Source organism: Sipha flava, unplaced genomic scaffold (assembly GCF_003268045.1).
Source record: "Sipha flava isolate LNK unplaced genomic scaffold, YSA_version1 248_pilon_pilon, whole genome shotgun sequence".
Taxonomy (NCBI): Eukaryota; Metazoa; Arthropoda; class Insecta; order Hemiptera; family Aphididae; genus Sipha; species Sipha flava.
In genome coordinates, this window is record NW_020272897.1 from 76,857 (window position 1) to 101,080 (window position 24,224).

Genomic DNA, 24,224 nt, shown 5'->3' on the forward strand with positions numbered 1-24,224 from the left:
CAAACGCAAAAAGTCACACGTACGGGCGTAATCACGGTGTAATACTAATTGCTACAAACGCAAAGTAACTATGCCCATAGATTAAATATATTAGATACATAAGTATTAAATGCATAGAGTAAATATATTTAAAATTTTAATTATTAAATATATATAAGTATATTTAATTTATCCTATGACTGAGTAGTGCAGCCATCATTATCTTCGACTCCGATTAGATAATAATAAAAATTCTATTGATTAAACTGACTGTATAACTATATAGAATAAACATCAACTATTAACGATTAGATTAGATTTTGTTTATAAAGAAAAAAGAATTGAATAGTATTGAAAATTGTATGAAAGATTTTATTGAACAAAAATAAAACACAAAAATTAACCACCTTTGTGCGGGCCATAAAAAATTGCTTCGCGGGCCACATGCGGCCCGCGGGCCGCGGGTTGCCGACCCCTGCTCTAGAGGAACAAAAGTACGACTCTACATGAGTATTGTAAGACCAACGTAAATCTATGATGCGAATTATGGTTAACAATGCAAGTTTAACAAAAACTCAGAAGCTTTGAGAATAAAGTACTAAGAACAATATGTGGACCAGTTTATGATACCGAAATAAATAGGAGGCATAGAATAAAAAACAAAAAAATAAGGGAAATCATCAAAGTACCTCTCATAACAAGTTATGTAAAGGGACAGAGAAGAGGGACAAAATCCAATGGTTTGGACACATAATAAGACAAAGGGGAAACAAATGAAGTTAGTGTAGCAATTGAATACAAGCAGAAGACCCAGAGCCAGACCCAATAAACGATGGATGGATGGAGTGCAACAAGATATAGAGAGGCTGGAACAGATTGGGAGAAAAGGATACAGGATCGTGATTATGGAGATCAGTGATGGTGGCAGCCAAAACTTTCAGAGTTGTAAAGGCACATAAGAAGAAGTTGATTTTATATATTATATATTTTTTCATATTAAAACACTAACAATATTTGAAATGAATTCTCAAAAGAATTATTGAAAATGGAATTATTTTAATATTAATTAAATTAATCACACAAATTGAAATAACCAAAAGATGTAAAAATAAACAAAAAGTAATACATGACCATTTTTTATTCATTTGTAATTACGCATGCCAATAATTAAGAAGTAAAGTAAAACTATCTCTAAGGCTAATTACATTTATATAATTAACTATTAAAATAAAAAAATCATATCCAAAATATTATAAATGAATGCCAGATTAATAAATAACCGTTACAGATAAATTTTGATATATTTTAAATTATAGGGATAGACAATATTTAAAAAAAAATGACCAAGTATATATTATATACATGAATATATAATAAACTCTGATTCTAACTTTGTTTCTTTTCCAATAAAATTGCTACTGCTTTTAAATAAAATTTTCTTCTGGTTCTTTAGGAGCATCTAGATCACGGTAATGAATAATTGGCCTGTAATCAAAGCCACCAAAAAATTAATAAAATTGTACAACATAATAATACAAAACATATATGTGATGATTTACTTTTAATTAAATTAATTAATACTGGATAAATATTAATAAATAATGATACATACCTGCCACTACCTCTAAAACCCCCACGAGCTGGCGGTCTTGAATATCCATACATTCCTCGGCCAAATCCAGCACCTCCATAAGGTGGATAACCAGACATTTGATAGCTATAACATAAAAAAATTAATTATTTGTTAAAAAATGTAATAATAAATAAAATAATTTTTACGGATTTGCAGCTGGCGGATAAGATTGTGGAGCATCATTCACATCTTTTCTAGCTTGTTTGGAATTGCCAGGATGTTCAGGTAATTGAGGTCTTTTTGGATCGCGAAGATAATTATTGAAACACTTGACCTTAATAAATATAAAATTTAAGTTTATGAACTTATAATAACAACTAAACAGTTATTTAAATTTACTTCTTTTTTCACATCATCCAGTTTATCAATATGCTTATTGAAAATATGTTTGCGTACAAATTCGGGACCTTTAAATTTTTTGCCTGACAAAGGACACAGCCACTTTACTTTCGAAATTTCCTGAGTATTAGATGTAACAAACTTTTCAATTTCTTCTTCTTCATTTTTTGCTCCAAGTTGCAATAATTCTTTTTCACTTATTTCAGCAGGGGTAGAAATAGTCAGGTAATTTGCTTTTGTTTGGAAATTATGATTATAATCATTTATTTCTTGTTGGGTAGGCTACATTTTTTTGTAAAATTAGCAGTGTTAATGAAAGTTAAATTTTTAACTATGTGAATAAATAAAATACATACAGGATTACTTGGTGGTGCACAGCGAGCATGCATAATACCGCACCTATTTGGCATCTCATCTTCATTTACATACTCACTGTGGTTATAAAAGTCAACTGAGTGTACAATACGCAAGTAAAGTATCATTTTATCTAAGGCCTAAAAATATACACATAGTTATTTTACAATTTAATAAATTTTATAACTATATTGTGCATAATATATATTTAAAAAGTTAAATGAATAATACATTTAAATTCTTATTTAATACCTTAAGTAATAGCAAATCTTTTTCAGTACTGTCCTCGGGTTCACAGGCAGCATTTTCACCTAAAAGTTCTTCTTCTTCAGCAGATGCTTCTTCAATAAGAAAATCAGTGATGTTGTGTAACACAGGATTACGTGACACTAGACCATAAGTATTTTCTGAAGCAGTTTCCTCTCCCTCTGATTGCCATAATCCTGAACGTTTATCAAAGTTGTTTATTATGTTGGCACATATTTTCATATCATTACGAGCCACTTGTCTGTGATTGGTAATTCCATTAACAGATCGAATACGTTTACTTAAATCTCTATTGACTATTGCGCCCAACTCACATTCACGCAACTACAAAAAATAATAAAAATAAATAGGATAAATATTATTAATTAAATTTTATAATGCATTTGCTAACACTATTTAATTAATTAAAAATTATTCATTACAAAATTTTAAATATAGTTAAAACATTTACTTACTCTAACGCTACTCAGATTCCAACACATATCTTTGATATTAACATTTCTATCAAATGTTACCCAACCACGTCTAAACCAGCGACGTTCAGGTAAGGGATCAGCTATGGACAATCTTATAAATCCAGGGAATCGTTTAAAAATCTGCAATTTTTTTTTTTTTTTTTTACTATGTTAAAATTTCAATGATTAAAAATTTACTTACAGTTTCCAATTCACTTTTAGTTACAACGGGAGATAAATTACGCAAGAATACTGAAGTTGTACGATGCAATGCTCTTGGTTTTAAAATATCCTCCTAAATTAAAGATACATAACAATTAATTAATAACTATACATTTTATTTTAGTTAAAATATTTTTTTTATATATACAAACATTTTGATCGCTATCATTTGTTATGTCCATGACTTCTGGTTTTTCACCATCTACATCCTTAGTTTCTAGAAATATTTAAAATTAATTTAATTAAGTTATTTTAATAACAATTAAAATTTATAAACATTTTATAATTCTTCAGAAAAATTAAAAATAATAACATAAAATAGATGAAATTGCATTTATTCTAAAATACTAATTGTAATTACAGTATATATTTTATTTCAAAATAATTAAGTTTTGAAACAATTTTTTTTTTTTTTTTTTTGAACAATGAGATAGAATGAAGATAAAATAAATTTACAAATATTTAATTACCATAGTTTACTTTATGTTATAATGTTTAGCATTTTAATAAATTCCATAAAAGTTTTTAGTAATATTCAGTAGCATATTTATATGCAGGTATTATAGGCACATGCCAATAGTGGTAAATTTGAAGAATGTATTTTGTTATTAATTATCAATAAAATCGGTTTTAATCTTAAAAAATTATGTTTTAGCATTTAAATAAAATTTGTTTTGCATACTCAACTAGTTAATATATTTATATAGTAGGTAATTAAATGATAACTCAGTTAGTGTGGTGTATTATTTTAGTTATTTTGAGCAGACATTTCCCACAGGCCTACATGTGGGAAACATCTAAATATGTCCCTGGTAATATTACATTTTTAATTATTAATATAGTAAGACATAGTTTACCTTTAGAATTATTTGTTTCTGAATTTTCTTTCTTATCTGCTTCTTCACCTTCTTCTTTATCACTATCCACTTCACCATCAGAATTTCCACCAGCACTGAAACATTGACAAATTAAAATTTTTTTAATTAATAAAATGCATAATTAAAATTTTAACACACAAATATATAAATATTTTTTAAAAAACTATTTCTAAAAATAAATGATATTGAAGAATACAAAAAAAAAAAAATAAATAAATAAATAAATAAAATAAAAAAATATTGAAAACATAAAATTTTAAACGGTTTAAAATTAAAAATTAAATACATATATATGGACTGATTTATGTATGAAGTAGTTCCTGGGCTGAATAAACTGTGAGGCCCTTAAATATAAACAAGAAAATATACTATTTTACTTATTAAATAATATTTATTGCCATAATTAATAATTAAATGAATTATAAAAATGTTAAATAATTAAAATTAAACGCATGAAATTTTTTTTCTAAATTCTAAAACACCGTTCATTGTCAATAAACTTAAATATATCTACTATTAAGTTAGATTAAAATTAAATTTTAAATGTTCAAATAAAGTTCAGTATTATTTAATTAAATATGTGTAATCATAAATAAAATCATTTTTCTGTATCATATTGTTTCTAATTTAAATATCAATTAATTGAGGGGGCCCAAGGATATAGCCTACTCAGTCTTCCCATAAATCCAGCTCTACATATATTTATTTTTATAACTTTATAATAACATAAATGTAAAAATCATTACTCAATAATTTTTTTTTTTGATTCTTTTTTTTCAGATACCGGTTCATTTTTAGCTTTTAATGGCTCTACAGGATCTAATACAGTTAAGTCAAAATCTGTGCCTCCTTCAAGTTTTATAACGACTGAATCAAGAAGATGAACCAAAGGCTCTGTATTTTCAGCATCCACCGAAACAGAATCAATTTTACCATTGGCTAGAAATTCTTTAAAAACTTCTAATCGTTTCTATAAACAATATAAAATATATAAATACATGTTCATAAAATTTTAATTTTTTTTCTTATCTATTTACTTTCAATGCTATGGTTTGCTCTTCTTTTCGTTTCACACTATCATCTGGATGATATTTAATCTTAAACCTTTAAGAATAACATATTAAAAAATTATTTAATATTTAAAATAATTTATAAAATTATATTACCATTCTTCATCTTTATGTGCGATAAAAAATTCATTTAGCTGGTTTCTTTTGAACTGTAATTTATATTCATTATACTTTTCTAATGCTTCCTCATCAGTTATATTATCATCTTGAGTAATCAAAAAAGCTTTCAAAGACATCATTGGAGGTTGAGTTTCTCCTGAAGATTGGTCTACTGCTGGTGGAGCAGAATGACTTACAGTATGAGCTCCAGGATCTCTCATTGGCATAATTCTTAAATTTCATAAAACAATTATAATTATTGCATTTTAAGCAAAACTAAAGTAAAAAATAATTTTTTTTAATTTAATGAAATATATACATATGTACATATGGTCTCTAAATTACTTAGACATTTTTATTAAATTAAAATCATAATTGGTTTAATTACAAAATCAAATGTAAATTTCATATTGAATAATCTGAGTTTATATAAAATTAATTATTTCTTTGATTTCATACAAATTATAGATACTAAAATAAATATAAATATTTATACTGGTAATTTTGTACAACTTAATTGTAACTATGTCTATCGCTTAGAAAAGGGTTTACTCATAAGACAATAATAAAAATAAAAATTAAAAAATTATATTTATTACTCACCTAGAAACAGGAGCCATATGATGTGCAGGAGGTTCCCAAGGTGCACCATAACCATAACCAGGAGGTTCATAACCAATACGCCTATCTTCCCTAAAAAATATAGATTTATACAATAAATTAAAGAGGGTATTTCTAATATTTAATAAGACTACACTTACCAATCTGGAGGTCTCATCCTTTTAACTGGAGGTGATAAGTCTCTTTGAGCACCAGGACTATAACGATCGCGCATTGGGCCTCTATAATCTCCACGACCTCTATTACGTGCACCCCATGTTTCTCTAAAAAATATAAATACTTATACACATAATCATGTAAGTATATTTAAATTAAATTTAAGTAGTTATAAATAATATTGAATTAATGTTTATGCAACATATAACAAATTGAAAAATTATTATTAAGCTTATTTAAAATACAATTATTTTGTATGTATTTATGATTACATTTTTCAACAAATTCACTACTTAATGCAAAAAAAAAAAAAATATTATGTTATTAAGAATTTAATAAATTAATTAAATAAAAATGTAATAGTTATCAAATTATAAGTACCTTGGAGTTTTCATCATTCGGCTAAAAAAATAAAAAATAAATATAATAGGTTTTATACAATATAATTAAACTTATCTTTAAAAAATATATATATATATATTTAGGTAAAATAGCAAAGTTTTAACAACATAAGTATTAAAAATTATAGTATTGGTAATTTTAAGTAGAAATATAATAAAAAAAAATGTGATAAAAGCATTCTACTAGTTTCTTTAAATATTGAAGTTACGCCACTTATATTAAATGAATTTTTTTACATAAATATAATCATTACCTTTAATTAATGAATGGCAACTTTTAATAAAGTGTAAGCCAGTAAAGCTAAATTAAAATGTAAATAACTTTTTAAAATGAAAACGAATTTAATAAATTATTATAATGTAATAAATATACAGTTTAAAATTTTAACATTAATTTCATTAAATTCTTACTGAATTGGATGAAAAATAATACATAACTAAAAAGAACTTACAGAACATTTTTTCACTAAGGTTTAAAATTTAATATATTACAGTCAACATTTGTGACTTTATTAATAAATGCAGACGAAATGATTCTTTAGCTATTACATGGAAAGCCAAGAAAGAAAAATCAAAAATAAATATAGAAAATACTATTAATATAAATTCTTTTAGTTTCAGATTATATTGTTTTATAATTCACTCGTTTAAAATTATTTATTTTCAGTCAAGTATATCTACTTGTTGACTATAGAATATTACTTTTTCACAACAAATACTAAAGAAATTATCTTTTGAAATGCATGAAATAATAACTCTTATCTTAGCCAAGTAAATAAAAAAATTATACCCCCAACTAGTATCTTGAATATTCACAACTTATTTTTTTATTTTTAACTAAAACGTATAAACTCTTATTTTAACAATGGGATTTAAAATTTGTAATTTTAGTCATTCAGAAGTGTAAATAACACTAGAAATTAATAAAAATAACGTTACCTGTCATTCCAATCGTCTCTCATCCTACGGTCATCTCTTCGGTTGTCACCACCTCTGATTGACTCAGTTCGTTCACCTCGAAATTTGTCCCTCCGTTTCCTATCATACTCATCATCACTGTCACCCATTGTCTACTTTTAAATTTCGACCTATAAATGGTTTTAAATATCACTCAAGATGAACTTTAACCAAACATATACGCTTAATAATAAGCGCATATCACAATTAATGTTCAACAATTTACAATATATTTGTGTCAAACTTTATAATGTGCTTTAAGTGCAACGCAGGTTTTAGTGTGTATTCACAAATTAAATAATAAAACTTTCCAACGAATGGCAAGAAAATCAAGAAAAAATTAATTAAATATTAAAAAGTGACATCACGTATCGTGATTCGTGAAACAGCGAAATTAACAAGCCGCTAGAGAATCGGAAATTGTTGAAAAATTGTTAAAATCACACAGATAGAAGCTATATGGGACAAACAAACGTGAAAACAGTGCTGACAACTTAATATCACGATCAAATGTATCAAACCCCATGCTATTTCCTTATCCCTTCACACACAGTGGCGTATTTTCAAATTTTTTAGTGGGGAGGTGGGTTTAAAATTGTTCTAAAAAAAAAAAAGTTATATTCTATTATTGTAAAAGATTCAAGGCATGAATTAATAATAATATTATTCTATTATTATCATCGTAGAAAGCAATTTATGAGTTGAACCTTTTTTCTCCTGGGAGGGGTTGAAACCCGTGTCCCCCCTGTAAATCTGCAATCAACAATGGTTTAAAAGTTTTTACGGGTAAAATATCATATAAAATCTAAATTAAAAAAATGTTAAGCAAACCCGGATACAAGGGGGGCTATGGGGGCTGAAAACCCCTCCTTAGACATTAGGTGGAACCATAAGATATAAAAAAGACTTCGTAAAAATCGACATACGCAACGAATTATGACAGTAACTCACTTTACTAGCCGCCCCTGTTGGTAGCACATAAAATTGATAAATATTCACGTGTAGTGTAGAATCATTAGTTAAATGAGGTTACGATTAACAAGTGTTTTACAACCATTTCGCTGAACAAAGTCAAACGTTGTTAGAAAAAGATTCACAACAAACGAAATGATAAAACGCGAGTCCCTCAAGCATGATCGCCTAGAGGGGGTGGCAAGACGGGACATTTGCCCCTTCCCCCAAAGTGGAAAAAATTAATGGAACGGTTAATAACTAGGTATGCAATCCAACAACTGCGAAGACTTCAGTTTTTATTTGATAACGATCAGTGTCGGACGCAGGGAGGGGTTTTGGGGATTCAAATTTCCTAGGGCGTTATTGGTGGTTAGGATGGCACTGACGGGTAGGTACATATCGGGGGGCATCAAGTTTCAGGGGCGGAAAAATATTTTAGTAAAATTAATTTTAAAAATTATGTACCTAATGAAAAAAATATAAAACAATAAAAAAAAAAAAATAGTATGTTTTATTATGTTATAATTTGATTAATTTGTTTTGCATTTTAACTGCATTTTTTGAATTTAAGTGCATATTTTATTGCATTTTTTTTGAAATTTTTAATGCATTTTATAAGGTTCTTTAGTGCATTAAATTCACAGCCCTAGTTATAATTCTTATTGAACACAATTTTTTTATTGTGTTATAAGACCAGAACATTAAGTTCAGTGTCTTATACAGAAAAAACCAGTTATATAATATAATATTTTTATATATATTGTATTATAATATAAAATAATAATGTAGTAATATAGAAATAGTATTTATCATTGATATTATATATTAGTGATAACAAACTCAAGATGATAATGAAACAATAATTTTAGCCCTGATAACTGCTCCGAAAAACTAGCTCACTTGCTGTTGCGATCCTCTCGTTAGCCATTAAGGATGGCAAATTTTTTGTGAACATCGATGTATCGATTTATTTATTACGAAACATCGATGGTGACAGTGTTGATAAATTAAAAAACCATCGAAGTCAAGAACTCTATGTATTTAGAAAAACATCGATGTTTTTAAAAAAAGTAAACATACATTTTATAGGAAAAAAACTATTATTCTTTGCCATAGCCCACAAGCTAAATTAATTATTTACATTTAAAATTTAAACATACACAATCAACTCAATTTATTTAATTATTTTTTAAAAAGATTAAAAAAAAAAACATTGTGTAAAAAAATTAAATTTAAATTAAATTAATAAAGTTCACAGTCAAATATAATCACAATAAATTCGTAAGTTATAACAAATTTTTTTATATATTATTTGAAATTGAAAACAATGTTGTCATTCATATCGAAGCCAAAATTGATCGGCCAAGTTGTTTAAAAAAATAAATTTTGATGCCGATTATTGATTTCTATAATTAGGTATTTTCTAGCGATAAGACTATAATATTATGATGATTATGATTATTATGATCAAGATACAGTCATCCTGACTTGTTTTATTAACCAAGTTAATATTAAATTATAAATATCCGTTTATGTATCTATATTTTATTGTTTGCAAATGAAAAATTTTAAAAATATTTTGTGTAATATTCTTGAACATCGGAAATAAAGCAAACATCGGTAAACATGACACATCGATTCAAAATATCGTTACTTAAACACCGATTTTTTTAGCTTAAAACATCGATGTTTTTTTACATCCCTAATCGTTATACGTCCCGGAAAACCGGAACTGTCACTGGTTTTGGACTTCGTGTTCAAATGTCCCGAAAAATGTTTTCGGGACGTCCCGGCTTAGACGTTTAAAGGAAATGTAGCATTGTTTAGTTTTTAATTTGACTAGTTAGATTTGATCATTGATTATAAATACTATAAATAATGTATAAATGTTTTCAGAAATCGAAAGCCATTTAAATAAAACTTTTGATAAAAAGTTTATAATAAAAATAAAAAATGAGAAATATAATATAGAAAATATTACCTGAAAGATCTTTCTACTGAATACGAAGATGCAGGTAAAGTAATGGAAATTTTCACAGCCATACCTACAGCTGGGTTTTAATCTCAATTTTCAGCATTAAATGTAATTGTTTTAAAATGCAATTAAAATATGAATATAAGTATATAACAATACAATTAAGCTGAATAAACAATTTATATTGTTGTACCAACATAGTAAAAATGAATCCAGATTAGTCAGACTAATCTACTAATCGGAATACAAGTTGTGTTACATCTACTTCAATAATATACACTAACTACAAATTAAAGTAAACAGTAATAACTAGGCTTAGGAACTTCTAGAATTTCCATACTTTTTTTAATTATTGTTAAATGTAGCAGAGTGCGAAATAAATTCGTTTTTCGGTGCCATGATATCGGATCTAAAATTTGAATGTGCATATTTTTGCATAATTGATAGATTTTGCAAGAGAGTGTATATTTTAAAATTGTTATGCTTATTTTGCATATTTTGACAATTTTTTCAAATTTAAAATTAAAAATTACAGATATATATAACTATATATACATATTTCAAACGATTGAAAAAAATGTACTAAGAGGACTTAATACTATCAGTAATATGCTATCTGCAAATTACCTCTTATATCTGGTCATAATTTTTGTGTAAGTATAAATAATACTATAAACCCGTATCGATCGTATAACCTGCTGGATATCGCCCCTAAGTCAAATAATAATCATATATATAATGACTGACGATATTTGTTTCCATATTCTTTAACTTGCAAATATTGGTCAAAAATATATTTTTGTAGATTGAAAACATGGTTAAGATCAAGAATAAGCCAGCATAGACTAACAGGTTTAGCTTTACTACATGTGCATAAAGATATTATTGTATTCATTAATGAAATAATCAATAAATTTGCCAAAATGAAAAAAAGAAATTTGGAATTTGTTATTTGACTACTTACTGACCTTATGTTTTCTTCTTAGATATTTGTTAAATTAAGTTACCTATCTTAATTTTTTTTTAAAGTTTTTAAAAAATAATTAATACGTATTATTACTACTATGATTATTTGTTGTTTTTTTACACAGGATTCAGACTGAAGGTACAATTTAAATATAGGAATTATTTGTGTTGTTATTATTAATACTTATTTTACATGCAGTAGGTTTTAAATATATTTATTATATAAATATTTAATTCAATTTGGTATTTGTATTTTTATTAATTCACTTAAATGAGAAAGTAACAGGAACATGAGCTGTAAGTAATGAACTGTAAATTATTTTTAAGTTTATATAGAAGAAAAATTAGTTTCACCCCCTCCCCCTCTCACGGCTTCAACTCAAATACGCCCTTGAGTTACATTTTATAATATATATATATATATATTTATTAACACAAAAAGTTTTAGGTTTAGTTTTAAATTAAAAATTCATCATAGGCTTTACCCTCTTTAACACTATATCTTATTTAACTGTTAATTATTTTTTATTATTAATTAGTTATCATAGTTTAACTATTATCATAATTCTTAAATTTGAAAAAATTAAGTTATGGTTAAAAACATTTTTATTTCTTTGATATTTTAAAGTAATCAAGTGTTTACTATATTATATCAATATAGTAAATTGTATAAATTAAATAATAATAATTTATTTTTGTATATATTAATTGCATTCTGTTATTTATTTTTAGGTAAATGTGTTGTTGATGAAACAGATGAAGGCTGGTTCATTACATACATTGATCGTGATTTAGCAACAACTGAACTAGAAGAAAAAATGAGGAAAAAGAAAAAAGCAGAAAAAGATAACAAGGAACGTGAAATGGAGTTTTTGCAACAACAAATTTTAGAAGGCCAAAAAAAAAAAATCAGCTGAAAAATCAACTGAAAATAACAATCGTAAAGAACTTGTCAGGGAATAACAGTAAACTGTCTATAAATTTAAAAATGGATATTTTTAAAAAACCAACAGTGGCACCCCTTAATAATGTATTGAGTACAGCTGGTTCTTAAGGTATGTCTACGATATCAAAATCTAATACAATTTTTGGGGGTTTCCAAATTTTGGACAATTGTCCTTAATACTCCCCTCCGCCTTAAAATCTGGCCCTGCGTGTACTTGGTCTATAGGAGATTTATTATCAATCGAGTTTCCAAGTAAGGGAATAAAGTTTAATTAAATTCACCTTGGTTCCATTCATATCAATGTCATGCACACAGGCGGACATATCACACCAGATTAAGTTTCAAGTTCGAAAATCGTTATTGTTGATAACACCGACCATGCTTCTTCAATACAGTCATTGTATTGTCATATCTCAGGTTAAAGATTTTTTTTTTAATATTCATATAATTTAAAAATCATTAAATACCAACCCACTGTCGTACAACTAATCTATTGAATTATAGTATTAAAACATACTTATCTGTGCGTACACCCATTCTGCATTATTTTTTAACATGATACCTATTACGAGTTATTTATAGATAACAATTGTGACATTTTTTCAGAATTCAAGATATTTTAAAAGTTTTTTTCTTTCCTTAAACATTTGTTGTTATATTTGGTCAACATAGTGACTGCCATTAAAAAGGTTATCAAATACTCAGAACTGCGTGACCCTTTTGTGATGCACTCAGATATCTATACTACATAGATATTATAGTATAGTATAGTATAGATATTTATGGGTATACATTGATGTGTTGATAATATTAAGAAAATGTGGTAACTCCTTTTTTTTTTTTGTTTTGTAAAACTTGATATTGTTATTTAATGTAATTAAAATATAAAAACCATTATTAAACCAATCATTTTTTTTTAAACCATTTTATAGTTCAATATTTGGTTTGAGCATGTCATGGAAAACAATTTCATTATGTTTGTGTATTTATGGAATTTTAAAAGAGTTCCGTCCATCCGAATCATACGTGATTCCTTATTTACAAGGTCCACGAATGAATTTCACTGAAGAACAAGTAAGTTAAATTTCATGAATCAATTTTAGTGGATTGAATATATTTAATATTTTTAATTATCAATCAAGTTCATCCAAGCATTAATTGTTCATTGAGAAAGAACTTTATTGCAGTTCTGTAATTGTTTGTATTATTTTATTAGATATCTTATATTATCGTGTTAACTATAAAGTGTTCATGATAAAGCATTTATCAAAAGTTAAAGTAAGGTTTAATCTTTTTAAAATAACTTCTAACATTTTTATTTAGGTATCTATAGATATATTTTGTCATGAATCATGATAAATCTAGTTTTAAAACTCTTGGTAGCTCAAACAAAAAATGAATCTCAATTATTTTAATAAATAGCTTTAAAAATTGTTATAAATATTTAAAGATAAAAATTTTATAAAACTACACATTAAGGAACTAAAGTTCATGAGGAAATAAATTATTTTTGAAGCGTCTATCAATTGTTAAATTATCTTTTTTATTGAATCATATTTTTATTGAATTTTAGATTAACAATAAAATACTTCCTATTGGTGTTTATGCTTCAATGATATCTATGATATTTGTTTCATTAACAACCGATTGGCTTCGGTATAAAATTGTTATTGTAATTCAAGCATTATGCGGTGTATGTATTTATGCTTTACTATCTTTATTAACAAGTTTTACATCTGTTGTTGTAAGTATGATTATTATTAATTTCATGTATTAACTGATACATAATTATAGTTTTTCATAAATAATATATTATTTATTTTTAGATTGTTGAAATTTTATATGGTATTTTTGTAGCTACTGAGGTTGCATACTACACATATATTTATTCTGTTGTGGATGTAAAATATTATCAGCAGGTTACAAGTCATACTAGAACTGCCCATCTTATAGGGCGTTTTTTTTCAGGAATAATTTCTCAGGTGTTGATTTCAACAGACATAGTTGATTCATACCAATTAAATTTTATAACATTAGGAAGTTAGTTTATTTATATTAAAACTTATTTAAAAATTACAAAATTATAATTTACTATGTAACATCTATTTATATAAATTCAGGTCTAGGAACCGCAACAATTTGGTCTTTAGTATTACCACCAGTAAAAGAGATTGAGTCAGAAGCTTATCAACAAAAAGTGGTAGAAATGGAAATACAACAAATGAATCCAATTAAAACAAAAACTCAAACAATTAATGAAATGGAAACAGAAACTAAATTAGTAGAAGATAACGAAGGACAAGTTGAAAATCCTATAGAAGTAAATAACTGTAAATTAAGAAAAAAAAGAAAAAAAATTATTTATAGTTCATTATTTTAATTTATCATGTTTGAAAAAACAGAAATACATTTTTTTAAATTAAGGATAAAATGATTTTTAAAAAGAAAATTTTAGGATAACAAGATGTCATGGAAATATGTCAAGTCTATGTGCAATGAGTATAATAATTCATATATTTTGAAATGGTCATTTTGGGTGATAACAGCAACTTGTTGTTTTAACCAAGTAGAAATACAATTGATGAAGTACATATTTTTATTTTTATTCATAAATTAAATTTTTGGTTTATAGGTATCATTTTATATTCAATCATTGTGGGAGTCATTGAGTCATGATAAATGTCTTCATGCTGACTGTAAAAAAACTTCAGAATGGAATGGAGCTGTTGATGCTTTATATACTATTATAAGTAAGAACACCAATTTTATGAAACCAATGGTAAAACTTAAAAATTATTAATTATTAATTATTATACACATTAAGAGAAGAAGCTTAATCCTGGAAAATTAAAATATACTAAAATATTAGTAAAATAATAATTAGTATTAATATATTAATATATACCTTATTAAAAAGTATCCCAATTGAATCAATGACTGAAGAAACTTCACAAGTAATATATTTTATGAAATTTAGATATTAATAAAAACGTATACTAGACATGTGTTTTTATGTATTTAGAGTAAAAACACTAGATTATTATTACTTATTTATTTGATAAAAAATGTATAACTAAAGATGTTTATATACTCAACACATAGAAACACATGACTAGTATATATTTTTACTAATATCTCAATTTCATAAAATATATAACTTATGACATTTCTGCAGTTATCTATTCAATTGTTATGTATGTAAAATATAATGATTTAAAACAATAAAAATACTCAAAATAATTTTGAGTTTGATATTAGGTGCATATGTTACATATGAATGTGGTTCAATCAAACTAAATATGGATAAATATTGTAATTTACTTATCATGGTTGCATCTTTTCTTCAATGTGCAACTCTTTATTCATCAATTATATACAATTCAATTTATATATCCTATATAAATTATATAATTTATAATACAATTTATCAAGCAGTGATGACCATTGCCAGGTTAGACGATATACCTATTGCTAATAGTATTTTAAATTAAGTGTTTTTATTATATTGTAAAACCTATAGTTCAGAAATAGCCAGATGTGTTAGTAAAGATAAACATGGATTTGTATTTGGTATCAACAATTTATTAGCTGCAGTTTTACAATCATTTGCTACTTTTTTCATGAGTAGTTTATCGTCATCTAAAATTTTGGTAAATATTAATGGATTATATAATTATAACATTTCGTACTAAAAACAGTAAATATATATATATATATATATATTTTTTTATATAGTTTGAATGGTATGCTAAATTTTGTTTGGTTATTGGAATATGTTATTTATTCGTATATGTTAGACAAACCTTCAAGAAGTTGATATTTAAGCCTTGAAATACAGTGGATAATAAGTGGATAATAATAAGTGGATCTTAATAATCAGAACCTCAATACAATTTATTAAATCGAGAATTAATAATTAAAATATTTTATGTTACTTTCAAAAGTTTAGTTATTCTATTTTATGTATAAAATATGAGTACATCTTGCAATTTATAAAATGTATAAATTAAATCAGACAAAAAATGACCAGAAATTACAGAAGTGTGGACACAGAAGAAAATACAGTACAACTAAGAAATATACAGTATAAATGTTGTTGCAATATTAAATCTAGTTGTAGGTACTTATGTCACCTATGTATAATTTTTATTTTATCATGATAGAATCCTTAACCCTTTTAGAAATAATGATAAAATAAAACATTTAATTAAAGATGTATTATTTAAATAAAAAAATAGAAAAATAATAAAAATGTTTCTTTGGAATAATGTAATTCATTATAAGGTAGCTGATGATTTTGTATATGCATTGTTGACTAATGAATGTACTGTAATATAAGTGTATTTGCCTCAAAGCTTAGATTATTGTAATTTGTAGTCACCATAAATTAGTTTTAGATGTTTACTTACTAGGGTGCTTATAACCCTTTTGAATCAGTGAACTGGAATTACAAAATATATGGAATAGTGAACGTTATGCAGGAGCTGGCTGTATTAAATATTGCAATGGAGCCTGTGAACATGTTGAACGTAAAAAACTGTAACTTTACCTAAAATTCGACATTAATATCACTCTGTAGTTATGATTAACTGATACGAATAGTTAACCGTTGCCGAGTGATGTAATCATAAATTAAACGATGTTTTGTAAAAAAAAAACGTAAAGTTCAAACTTAAATTAATGGCGATTACCTAATGGTTGGTAACCTTTGGGAGAAAATATGGTAACACTATAGACATAATATATTATATTATTTTTATTAAATACAACATTTTTTATATTATTATATTTCATGTATTATTTTATGTCTATGGGTATTACAGTTATTTTTATAATGACCATAATGTCTTTTGTTGATATTTTTTTTCTATGTTCACGGCCGTGTGGTAGGTAACCGATAACCTTATCACGGATTAAACGAAAACATTAAATCTAGTCGATAACAAGACATTGACCAAAGTATCTTTGATTATTTGTAAATATGGGTGTCGAGTAATAGTTTTTATTTCGTACGGTCGCTACCCCGTGACGTTTGAAGATTTAAATTTGTATTTAAAAATAAGTGGTAAGCCAAATAATCGAATAAAACCATGGAGGATTTACGTGTGTTTTAAACATCAATTTTTACTTAACATCAGTAGTTCCGCTCAGCGGTTTACTCGTAATTTAAACTCCAATTTCGTGACCAAAGGTCATAGAGATCCTTTGTTCAGGTGATTATTGTAGTAGCTTAGTGGTTGGATATTACCAAAAATAATTGTTATTAATGATCATATTTCTGTTATAATTTTTTTTAAATGTTTTTTTCGTCCTTATAGATGTTTTATACCGATTTCGAGGATAATAGTTCCAGCGGTAATGGTCAAAATGTTTCTGTCAAATTGTATGAGTGAGTGATTTTGGATTTACAATTATATAATCAATTTATTTCTCTCGGTCATTCAAAATCAAGTTTTATAGAACATATATTTTATGTTATCTAGGTGAAAAATTAAAAAAATAACTCCTACAACTGAACAAGTGATAGTTTTTTAGATATAATTTCTTAATAGACATCTAGTTTCAATATAATAATTTTAAACTATTTTTGTACTGTGTATTTCACAAATAGACAAACAATTATTTATCAGTTATAATATTTTTATAATTTAATTGTAATTCAAAACTCATAGGTTAAGTGAAATATGTGTTGATTTTGTTTGGCGAATAGAAACAGTAAATTGGTACAATATTCTCTGAAATCTTAAATTTTTATTTTATTTTATTTTATATCTATTGTGTTTTTTATTATATAGGTCGGAGTGGAAATATTTATTTAATATTGATGATATTGATGAGTTGCGTGATATTGCAATTAAAGGTGAATTGCGAACATCTAGATTTCGGAGTATATGCTGGCGACTTCTGCTGGGACTATTACCATCAGATTCATCTGAATGGTTAATAACAATTGAAAAATTTCGATCTACATATGAACAAACCAAATTGATACATTACAATGATCCTCATACACAGGATTCAGGACCAGACAATCCTTTATCACTAGATGATGATGTTAGTATTTTTTCTTATTCATAGTTATATTTCAAACTTGATTTTATCAATTATCTTTGTAAATTATATATTAAATAATTAAATTATTTCAGAGTATTTGGAAACAGTATTTCAAAGATATGGAATTGAAGAAAATTATCCAACAAGACGTGATTCGAACATCTCCTGGAGTTGAGTTTTTTAGAACAGAAAAAATTCAAAAAATAATGGTTGATTTATTGTTTTGTTATTCAAGGGAACATCCAGATTTAAGTTATAGACAGGTATGTCCTTTTAAGGTACATTTTTGTTCTCTTTTACTTTTATTTATATCCTAGCTACTTGTTTAGGTAAAAATAATAAGTGGGATGCTTATTAAATAAATAAAAGAGTGAAAAATTATGTATGATGAAGTAAAAACAATAGCGGAAGGGAAAGGACTTAGGATGTATTTTATAATATAAATAATGAGATTTTGGAAGAAGTTAAGAAGTATTGTGAGTTGTGATAAGGTATGATATATTAATGAAGTTAGGTGAGGTTCATTGGTTTAAGTACCTAGAATTGTAGTACAAAGGAATGGTGAGTACGAGATAGATTTGTAAAATAGGATTAAAATTGTGAATAAATAAAGAGAAATATTATTTTAATGCTTGAATGTTTATATTTTATATTATTTATACATTTATATATTTATGTAATAAATTATAATAAGCTAGATTTTTTTTTTTTCTAAAAGTTTAGAATTATTTAAATTGAACACCACTTTGGTTGATTTGTGTGCATTAACAATTGACATTCCTACTACTCTATTTTATTTCCTTTATCAACTATATTGTTTGTAACTATAATTTATTTATTTTAATTGTAATACAAGATTATTACTGAAAAATGAATTATTTATGTAGTTAAATCAATTTTTTGATTTAAAGTATCTCATATAATGTGATTCTGATCATAGATTTTTTATTTTAAAAATGTTATTGAATTCCTATTTTTAATTTATGTTTAATATAGGGTATGCATGAAATTCTTGCTCCATTATTATTTGTTCTACATTGTGACCATCAGGCATTACTTCATGTTTTAGAGCAGTCATCTTCTGATGTTAGGTAACATTAATTTAATTTTTATTTATTTAAATAATTTTTCTATTAATATGTTTTATTTCACTAATATTCTGTTAACATTTTTCTTTCAGCGATTTAATAAAAAAAATTCTTGAACCTGCATATCTGGAAGCAGATGCTTAGTAAGATTTTAATAAAACAGCATAATCAAAGTTAATTAATTTTAATGCTTTCTAATTCTAGTTCACTGTTTAATACTATTATGGAAATAATGAAAGATTATTATAATATTAATGATTTTGTAACATCGACACCAAAAGAATCTGAGACAGTAAAGACTACTGTAAGTTGATAAATAATATAATGTTAGTTACTATTTATTTTGTTTTATATTGATTCATTAATGATTTTAGAGTTTGACATCTGAAAGTGAAGTTGTTAGAAAACTTTCCAAAATACGTAATACAATGTTAACTAGACATGATCCAGAATTACACGAGCATTTATTAGCTTTAGATATTTCATTTACAACTTTTGGAGTGTTAGTTAATTTTTAACTTTTTCTGTTTATTTTTTTAATAAAGTACTGATCAATAAAAATTTCAGTCGTTGGTTGAGATTACTGTTTGGAGGAGAATTTTCATTGATGGATTTATTAGTATTATGGGATACTATTTTTGCCAAATCACCTGAAAATTTTGCAATAGTTAATGATATTTTTGTTGCCATGTTGGTTCTTTTACGAGCTCAATGTAAGTATTTTTAATTAAATAATTTTTTTTTCTGTGAAAAGCATATTTAATTATTAATTTTACATTTTCAGTACTTAAGAATGATAATACTAATTGTTTACATTATTTAATGAGATATCCACACGTTGATGTGATGACCGTTATTGAATATGCATTGCATATGTCTGATCCTAAGGTAAAAATAAATTTATTATTATTTGTTTCATTTAAGTGAAATTATATTTTGTTCTAGAAACATTTGTTACCATCTGTGATTAATTCTCTGAAAATTGATAAAAGTGAAAACATTAAAACTAATATTACAGATGACCAGTCAGAACGGTTAGTATTGCTGTTTTATAAAGTATATTATATCTTGTAAATAAAAGTTGCTAAAACAAGAACACAATGTCTCTGGAAAAAAAAATATTGTGTCATTAGTTAAGAGTATGTTATGGGATTGTTTCCATAGTATCTCTTGTTGCAAAACCGAATATTGCCATTTTGTTTGCGTAGTGTAAATTCTGTAATGACTATATTGTATAATGATTTGTAATTGATAATTATTTTTATTTTAGACCAAATAAATTTGTCAACACTTATTCAACAAGACATATTCATAGTTCATCAGATGTAATTACAATTTTAAAATAAAATCAAAATTAAATATTGGTAACTGTATTGAATTTTAATTTTTTTAGGATTTGCTTGAGTTGTGTAGAGTTAAGTTATTGCAGTATCATTCCATTTTAAATCCAATTGTCCCTAATCATAATAAAGAAGCAAGACAAGCTTTAAGTGGGATTTTAGAGGTAAAATAAATGTACACATGTAAATATTCAATCTGTCTAATTATTATGAATAGAAAATATAATAAATGTTCATATCTATAATAGTTATGTGGTATGCTTAATTTGCGGCCTGGCATCATTGAAATGGGCAAAGATATTGTACGAAGTACAACTGTGATTCAAGCACCTCTTACACCTGAAACACCAGATAGTGGACCAATTTTACCTCCTCCTGCTTCTGCTATCACTATGAAAGTATTTCGAAAAATAGAAAGTTCAACTGATTCGCAAATACAAGGAGCACCTACCAAAAATCCATTAAAACAAATGAAACGATAAATAAAATGTTATGCATATGCTTAATTTTTTTGTGATTTGAATTTTCTGTGATTTAATATTTTACATTCTTATATAATAATAAGCTCTAAGTTTATAGTTATTAGTTTTAATTTATCCATTGTATACTTGGTTGTTATTATACAACAGAGTTTTGTTAAGTATGTGTTTATGCATTTTTTTTCAAGTTTTTATTTAATAATAATAAATATTTGAAAATAAAGGCTTAAATTTTCATTGTCTTTTCAATCTATGAATGTATAAATTTATATTTATTACAACCCATGTAAAGTAAATTACTTAATTTATTAATATGTCAGCTTTGATATTTAAGTGAAACAGCAGAGTAGCATGAAATGATGAGATTTTGTTAATACATGGAAATGGTTAAATTTAAAAGAATACATTTTTCTTTCAATGCCTAAGATGATAAATTATGATGATACGGCAGCTAAAGATGAAATGATAAATAGCAATACAATAATGTTTATAAATTAGCATTGATGAATCTGGATATAGTTTATCGAAAACCTTAAATATGTGTTGAAAATAAAATAAATACATTGCTTTAAAATATTATTTTTAATATGCTATAAGACCCCAATACCCAAATATATATGCAGATTTACAACACATTTACAAAAAATTAAACAATTTTTTTTATACACAATGGTAATTTTAAATGGTAAAAAAAGAAAATAATAATAATAAATTAATATATACCATATAGACTAATAAAATATTATTATTTTATAGATAACAAATTAATGCATTTTCTTTGGTATTTACAATTGGTTTTATCGTTGAATTAAGAAAAAAAAAAAAAAACGGAGAAAAAGATACAATATTGTTAGTCAGTTAAATTGAATTTTATTAAAGTTAAATGATTTAATATTATATACTTTGTTCTATAAACAGAATAAAATAATGCGCGTACACAATAATACTCAATTTAACATTCTAATCATCTATGATTGTGAAAAGTGAAATTTTGTAAAATAACTATAGCAAAATTAGATTTGTGTGTTGTTAAAATGAGATTACAGTGTACAGAAAACGACTATTAGTTTTTATTTATATGTATAAATAATATAAACATTTCATCTTCAGATAACAAAAAAAAAAAAAAATAATAATAATATAAAGATAAAAAGAAAGACAAATTAATAAATAAAAACTAATGAATATAATGTTAGAGTAAACAGTTTTTTGGCGTGGACAAAAACGACTTTGTAGTTGATAATAGTAGATGAATAATATACATGAAGGGATTTTGTGTTTTTAAGTACGGACGTTATGGGGGGGGGGGAAGAAACAAATAAAAACATATTATGTATAATTAATACTAGTAATATATAATAATACATTAAAAATAAAATAATAATAATAATAAAAATAACAGAAAAAAAAATGAAAATAAAATATCAAAAGTGCCTTACTTAGAGCGGGGCAATTATTACTTCAAACACGATATCGGATAAAAATCGTAAGCGAATAGAATAATATTTTTTTTATGGTTTTTTTATTTTTATATTTTTGTCAAAGAATCGGGACTAGTTGTATAATAACCGGTTCGCCGTTACGATTTTTTAATAGTAATAAACTAAATATTCGCATACACTATAGTACACCCGCGGAAGAGCACACAGTGGAATCACCGCCGCCATCGCACGGATGTCGTTATTATTTCATGCGATTCACTATTAGGTCGGGTACGACCAGCAGAGACTTTTGATACGGCGACTCGGCGATCTTGCCGGCCAATCGCGTTGCTTCGAGACAGTGTTTTTTGGCAAGGAACCGCGTCTGCTCGAGGCCCTGCGATTTGTGCACCAACTCAAAGGCGCGTTCCGCATCACCTGGTTCCTGGAACCGTCGCATTATCATGGCATTCAACTCCGGGTACTGAAAAAGAAGCAAACGTTTGACTGAGGCCAGAGGCGGCACGAACTTTTGCAATAAAATCACGTGCGAGACAACATCCAAACAGTTATTCGACCCACCCGTAACTATCTTGTCCACCAGTTAAGTATAACTCAAAAACATAAGCGGATATTGGGGGGGAGGGCTTAAGTCCCCTCTGGACATAATAAAACCATATCAGACGTCAAAATAAATTGTGTATTTTAATATTTGATATTTATAATTTTTATTTTATTTTGTTGGCAATAAATGAAATAAAGGAATATATTGATACAATTAAAATAAAATAAAATGAGTAGCTATTAAATATTTTATATTTTTATGTTCCTATTAATTATAAGTATATACTCGTATGTATATTTGGTTCCTCAACTAGAATAAATTAGGAGTAGCCACTAGTTAGTAGGTTGAAGTGTCTAAAAATGTCTGTTTACACTGATGGATAAAACAAAAATGTTCAGTCCCCCTCACAGATGTGACTAAATATCCGCCTATGCTCAAAAACAGACAGGAACGCCCGCAGCAGTGTAACTTGGGGGGGGGGGGGTAAAAATCGCTGAGTATGAGACATATCTCATACTCATAAGTCAGAACCGGTTTTATGTAAAAAGACTTCTTATTTTGTAACTGACATGAAAAATCTCAGGAGATGCAATGATCCCCAATGGTTCTCTCTCCGGGCATTCCTGCATCCTGATAACTAGATAATACATCAATATACAAAGAAACCTCCATCGTTATACCTAATAAGTTCTACAATGCCTTTTTCTAAAACCCTTTGAATTTGTAGGAAAATTTATTATACTATGAGTCTCTACTTCTTACGTTCGGATAGTACTGTTACTATATAAGTAATACTTACATTTACCCACCCATCTATACAAGAATTTAGGCTCCAAATTCATTTACAGATAAATACATTTTTTTTTATTTAAATATCAAATACCATTAATGTTTTCTTCTTGCTATATGATACGTGTAAGCTTAGATTAAACACATTTTTGTGGGTTTACCGTTAAATAATTATAAGACTTGAGGAGAAGGAGAATTTGTAAAGGGGTTCTGAGC

At 26.1% G+C, this 24,224-nt stretch overlaps 3 protein-coding genes across 8 annotated transcripts in view; 1 reads left to right on the forward strand and 2 right to left on the reverse strand.

Moving 5' to 3' along the window:
* Window positions 1-1,099: 1,099 nt before the first annotated feature.
* Window positions 1,100-16,954, reverse strand: LOC112684298 (serrate RNA effector molecule homolog). Of its 3 annotated transcripts, none has more exons than XM_025555735.1 (18): window positions 16,682-16,954; window positions 7,414-7,562; window positions 6,455-6,475; window positions 6,058-6,180; window positions 5,900-5,989; window positions 5,294-5,527; window positions 5,165-5,231; window positions 4,874-5,097; window positions 4,107-4,201; window positions 3,402-3,466; window positions 3,230-3,322; window positions 3,028-3,168; window positions 2,558-2,896; window positions 2,308-2,445; window positions 1,952-2,233; window positions 1,759-1,886; window positions 1,592-1,696; window positions 1,100-1,464 (listed from the first exon to the last, which is right to left on the reverse strand). In XM_025555735.1, the coding sequence occupies exons 2-18, from the start codon at window positions 7,539-7,541 to the stop codon at window positions 1,404-1,406; spliced, it is 2,334 nt and encodes a 777-aa protein (XP_025411520.1). In that variant the 5' UTR covers window positions 7,542-7,562; window positions 16,682-16,954; the 3' UTR covers window positions 1,100-1,403. The 3 variants fall into 3 exon arrangements, with proteins under 3 accessions (XP_025411520.1, XP_025411519.1, XP_025411521.1); XM_025555734.1 differs by lacking the exon at window positions 16,682-16,954 and adding an exon at window positions 7,658-7,875; XM_025555736.1 differs by lacking the exons at window positions 6,455-6,475; window positions 16,682-16,954 and adding an exon at window positions 7,658-7,875.
* Window positions 12,569-21,465, forward strand: LOC112684297. 4 transcript variants are annotated; one of them, XM_025555729.1, is made up of 23 exons: window positions 12,569-12,689; window positions 12,879-13,095; window positions 13,205-13,346; window positions 13,846-14,016; window positions 14,099-14,312; window positions 14,393-14,592; window positions 14,728-14,838; window positions 14,905-15,022; window positions 15,531-15,723; window positions 15,793-15,922; window positions 17,591-17,661; window positions 18,068-18,326; window positions 18,419-18,589; window positions 19,323-19,417; window positions 19,507-19,557; window positions 19,619-19,718; window positions 19,789-19,916; window positions 19,982-20,127; window positions 20,199-20,302; window positions 20,360-20,448; window positions 20,685-20,739; window positions 20,808-20,918; window positions 21,003-21,236. In XM_025555729.1, the coding sequence occupies exons 2-23, from the start codon at window positions 13,091-13,093 to the stop codon at window positions 21,234-21,236; spliced, it is 2,898 nt and encodes a 965-aa protein (XP_025411514.1). In that variant the 5' UTR covers window positions 12,569-12,689; window positions 12,879-13,090. The 4 variants fall into 4 exon arrangements, with proteins under 4 accessions (XP_025411514.1, XP_025411518.1, XP_025411516.1 ...); XM_025555731.1 differs by lacking the exon at window positions 12,569-12,689 and adding an exon at window positions 12,706-12,795 and having other exon boundaries at window positions 21,003-21,465; XM_025555732.1 differs by lacking the exon at window positions 12,569-12,689 and adding an exon at window positions 12,706-12,795 and having other exon boundaries at window positions 12,879-13,092.
* Window positions 21,466-22,738: 1,273 nt separating this feature from the next.
* The window catches only part of LOC112684300 (decaprenyl-diphosphate synthase subunit 1), a 31,877-nt gene continuing 30,391 nt past the window's right edge, over window positions 22,739-24,224 (reverse strand). Inside the window, exon 8 of the mRNA XM_025555739.1 lies at window positions 22,739-23,138. Within this exon, the coding sequence (XP_025411524.1) occupies window positions 22,917-23,138 (222 nt within the window). The 3' untranslated portion in view covers window positions 22,739-22,916. The remainder of the gene's footprint in view (window positions 23,139-24,224) is intronic.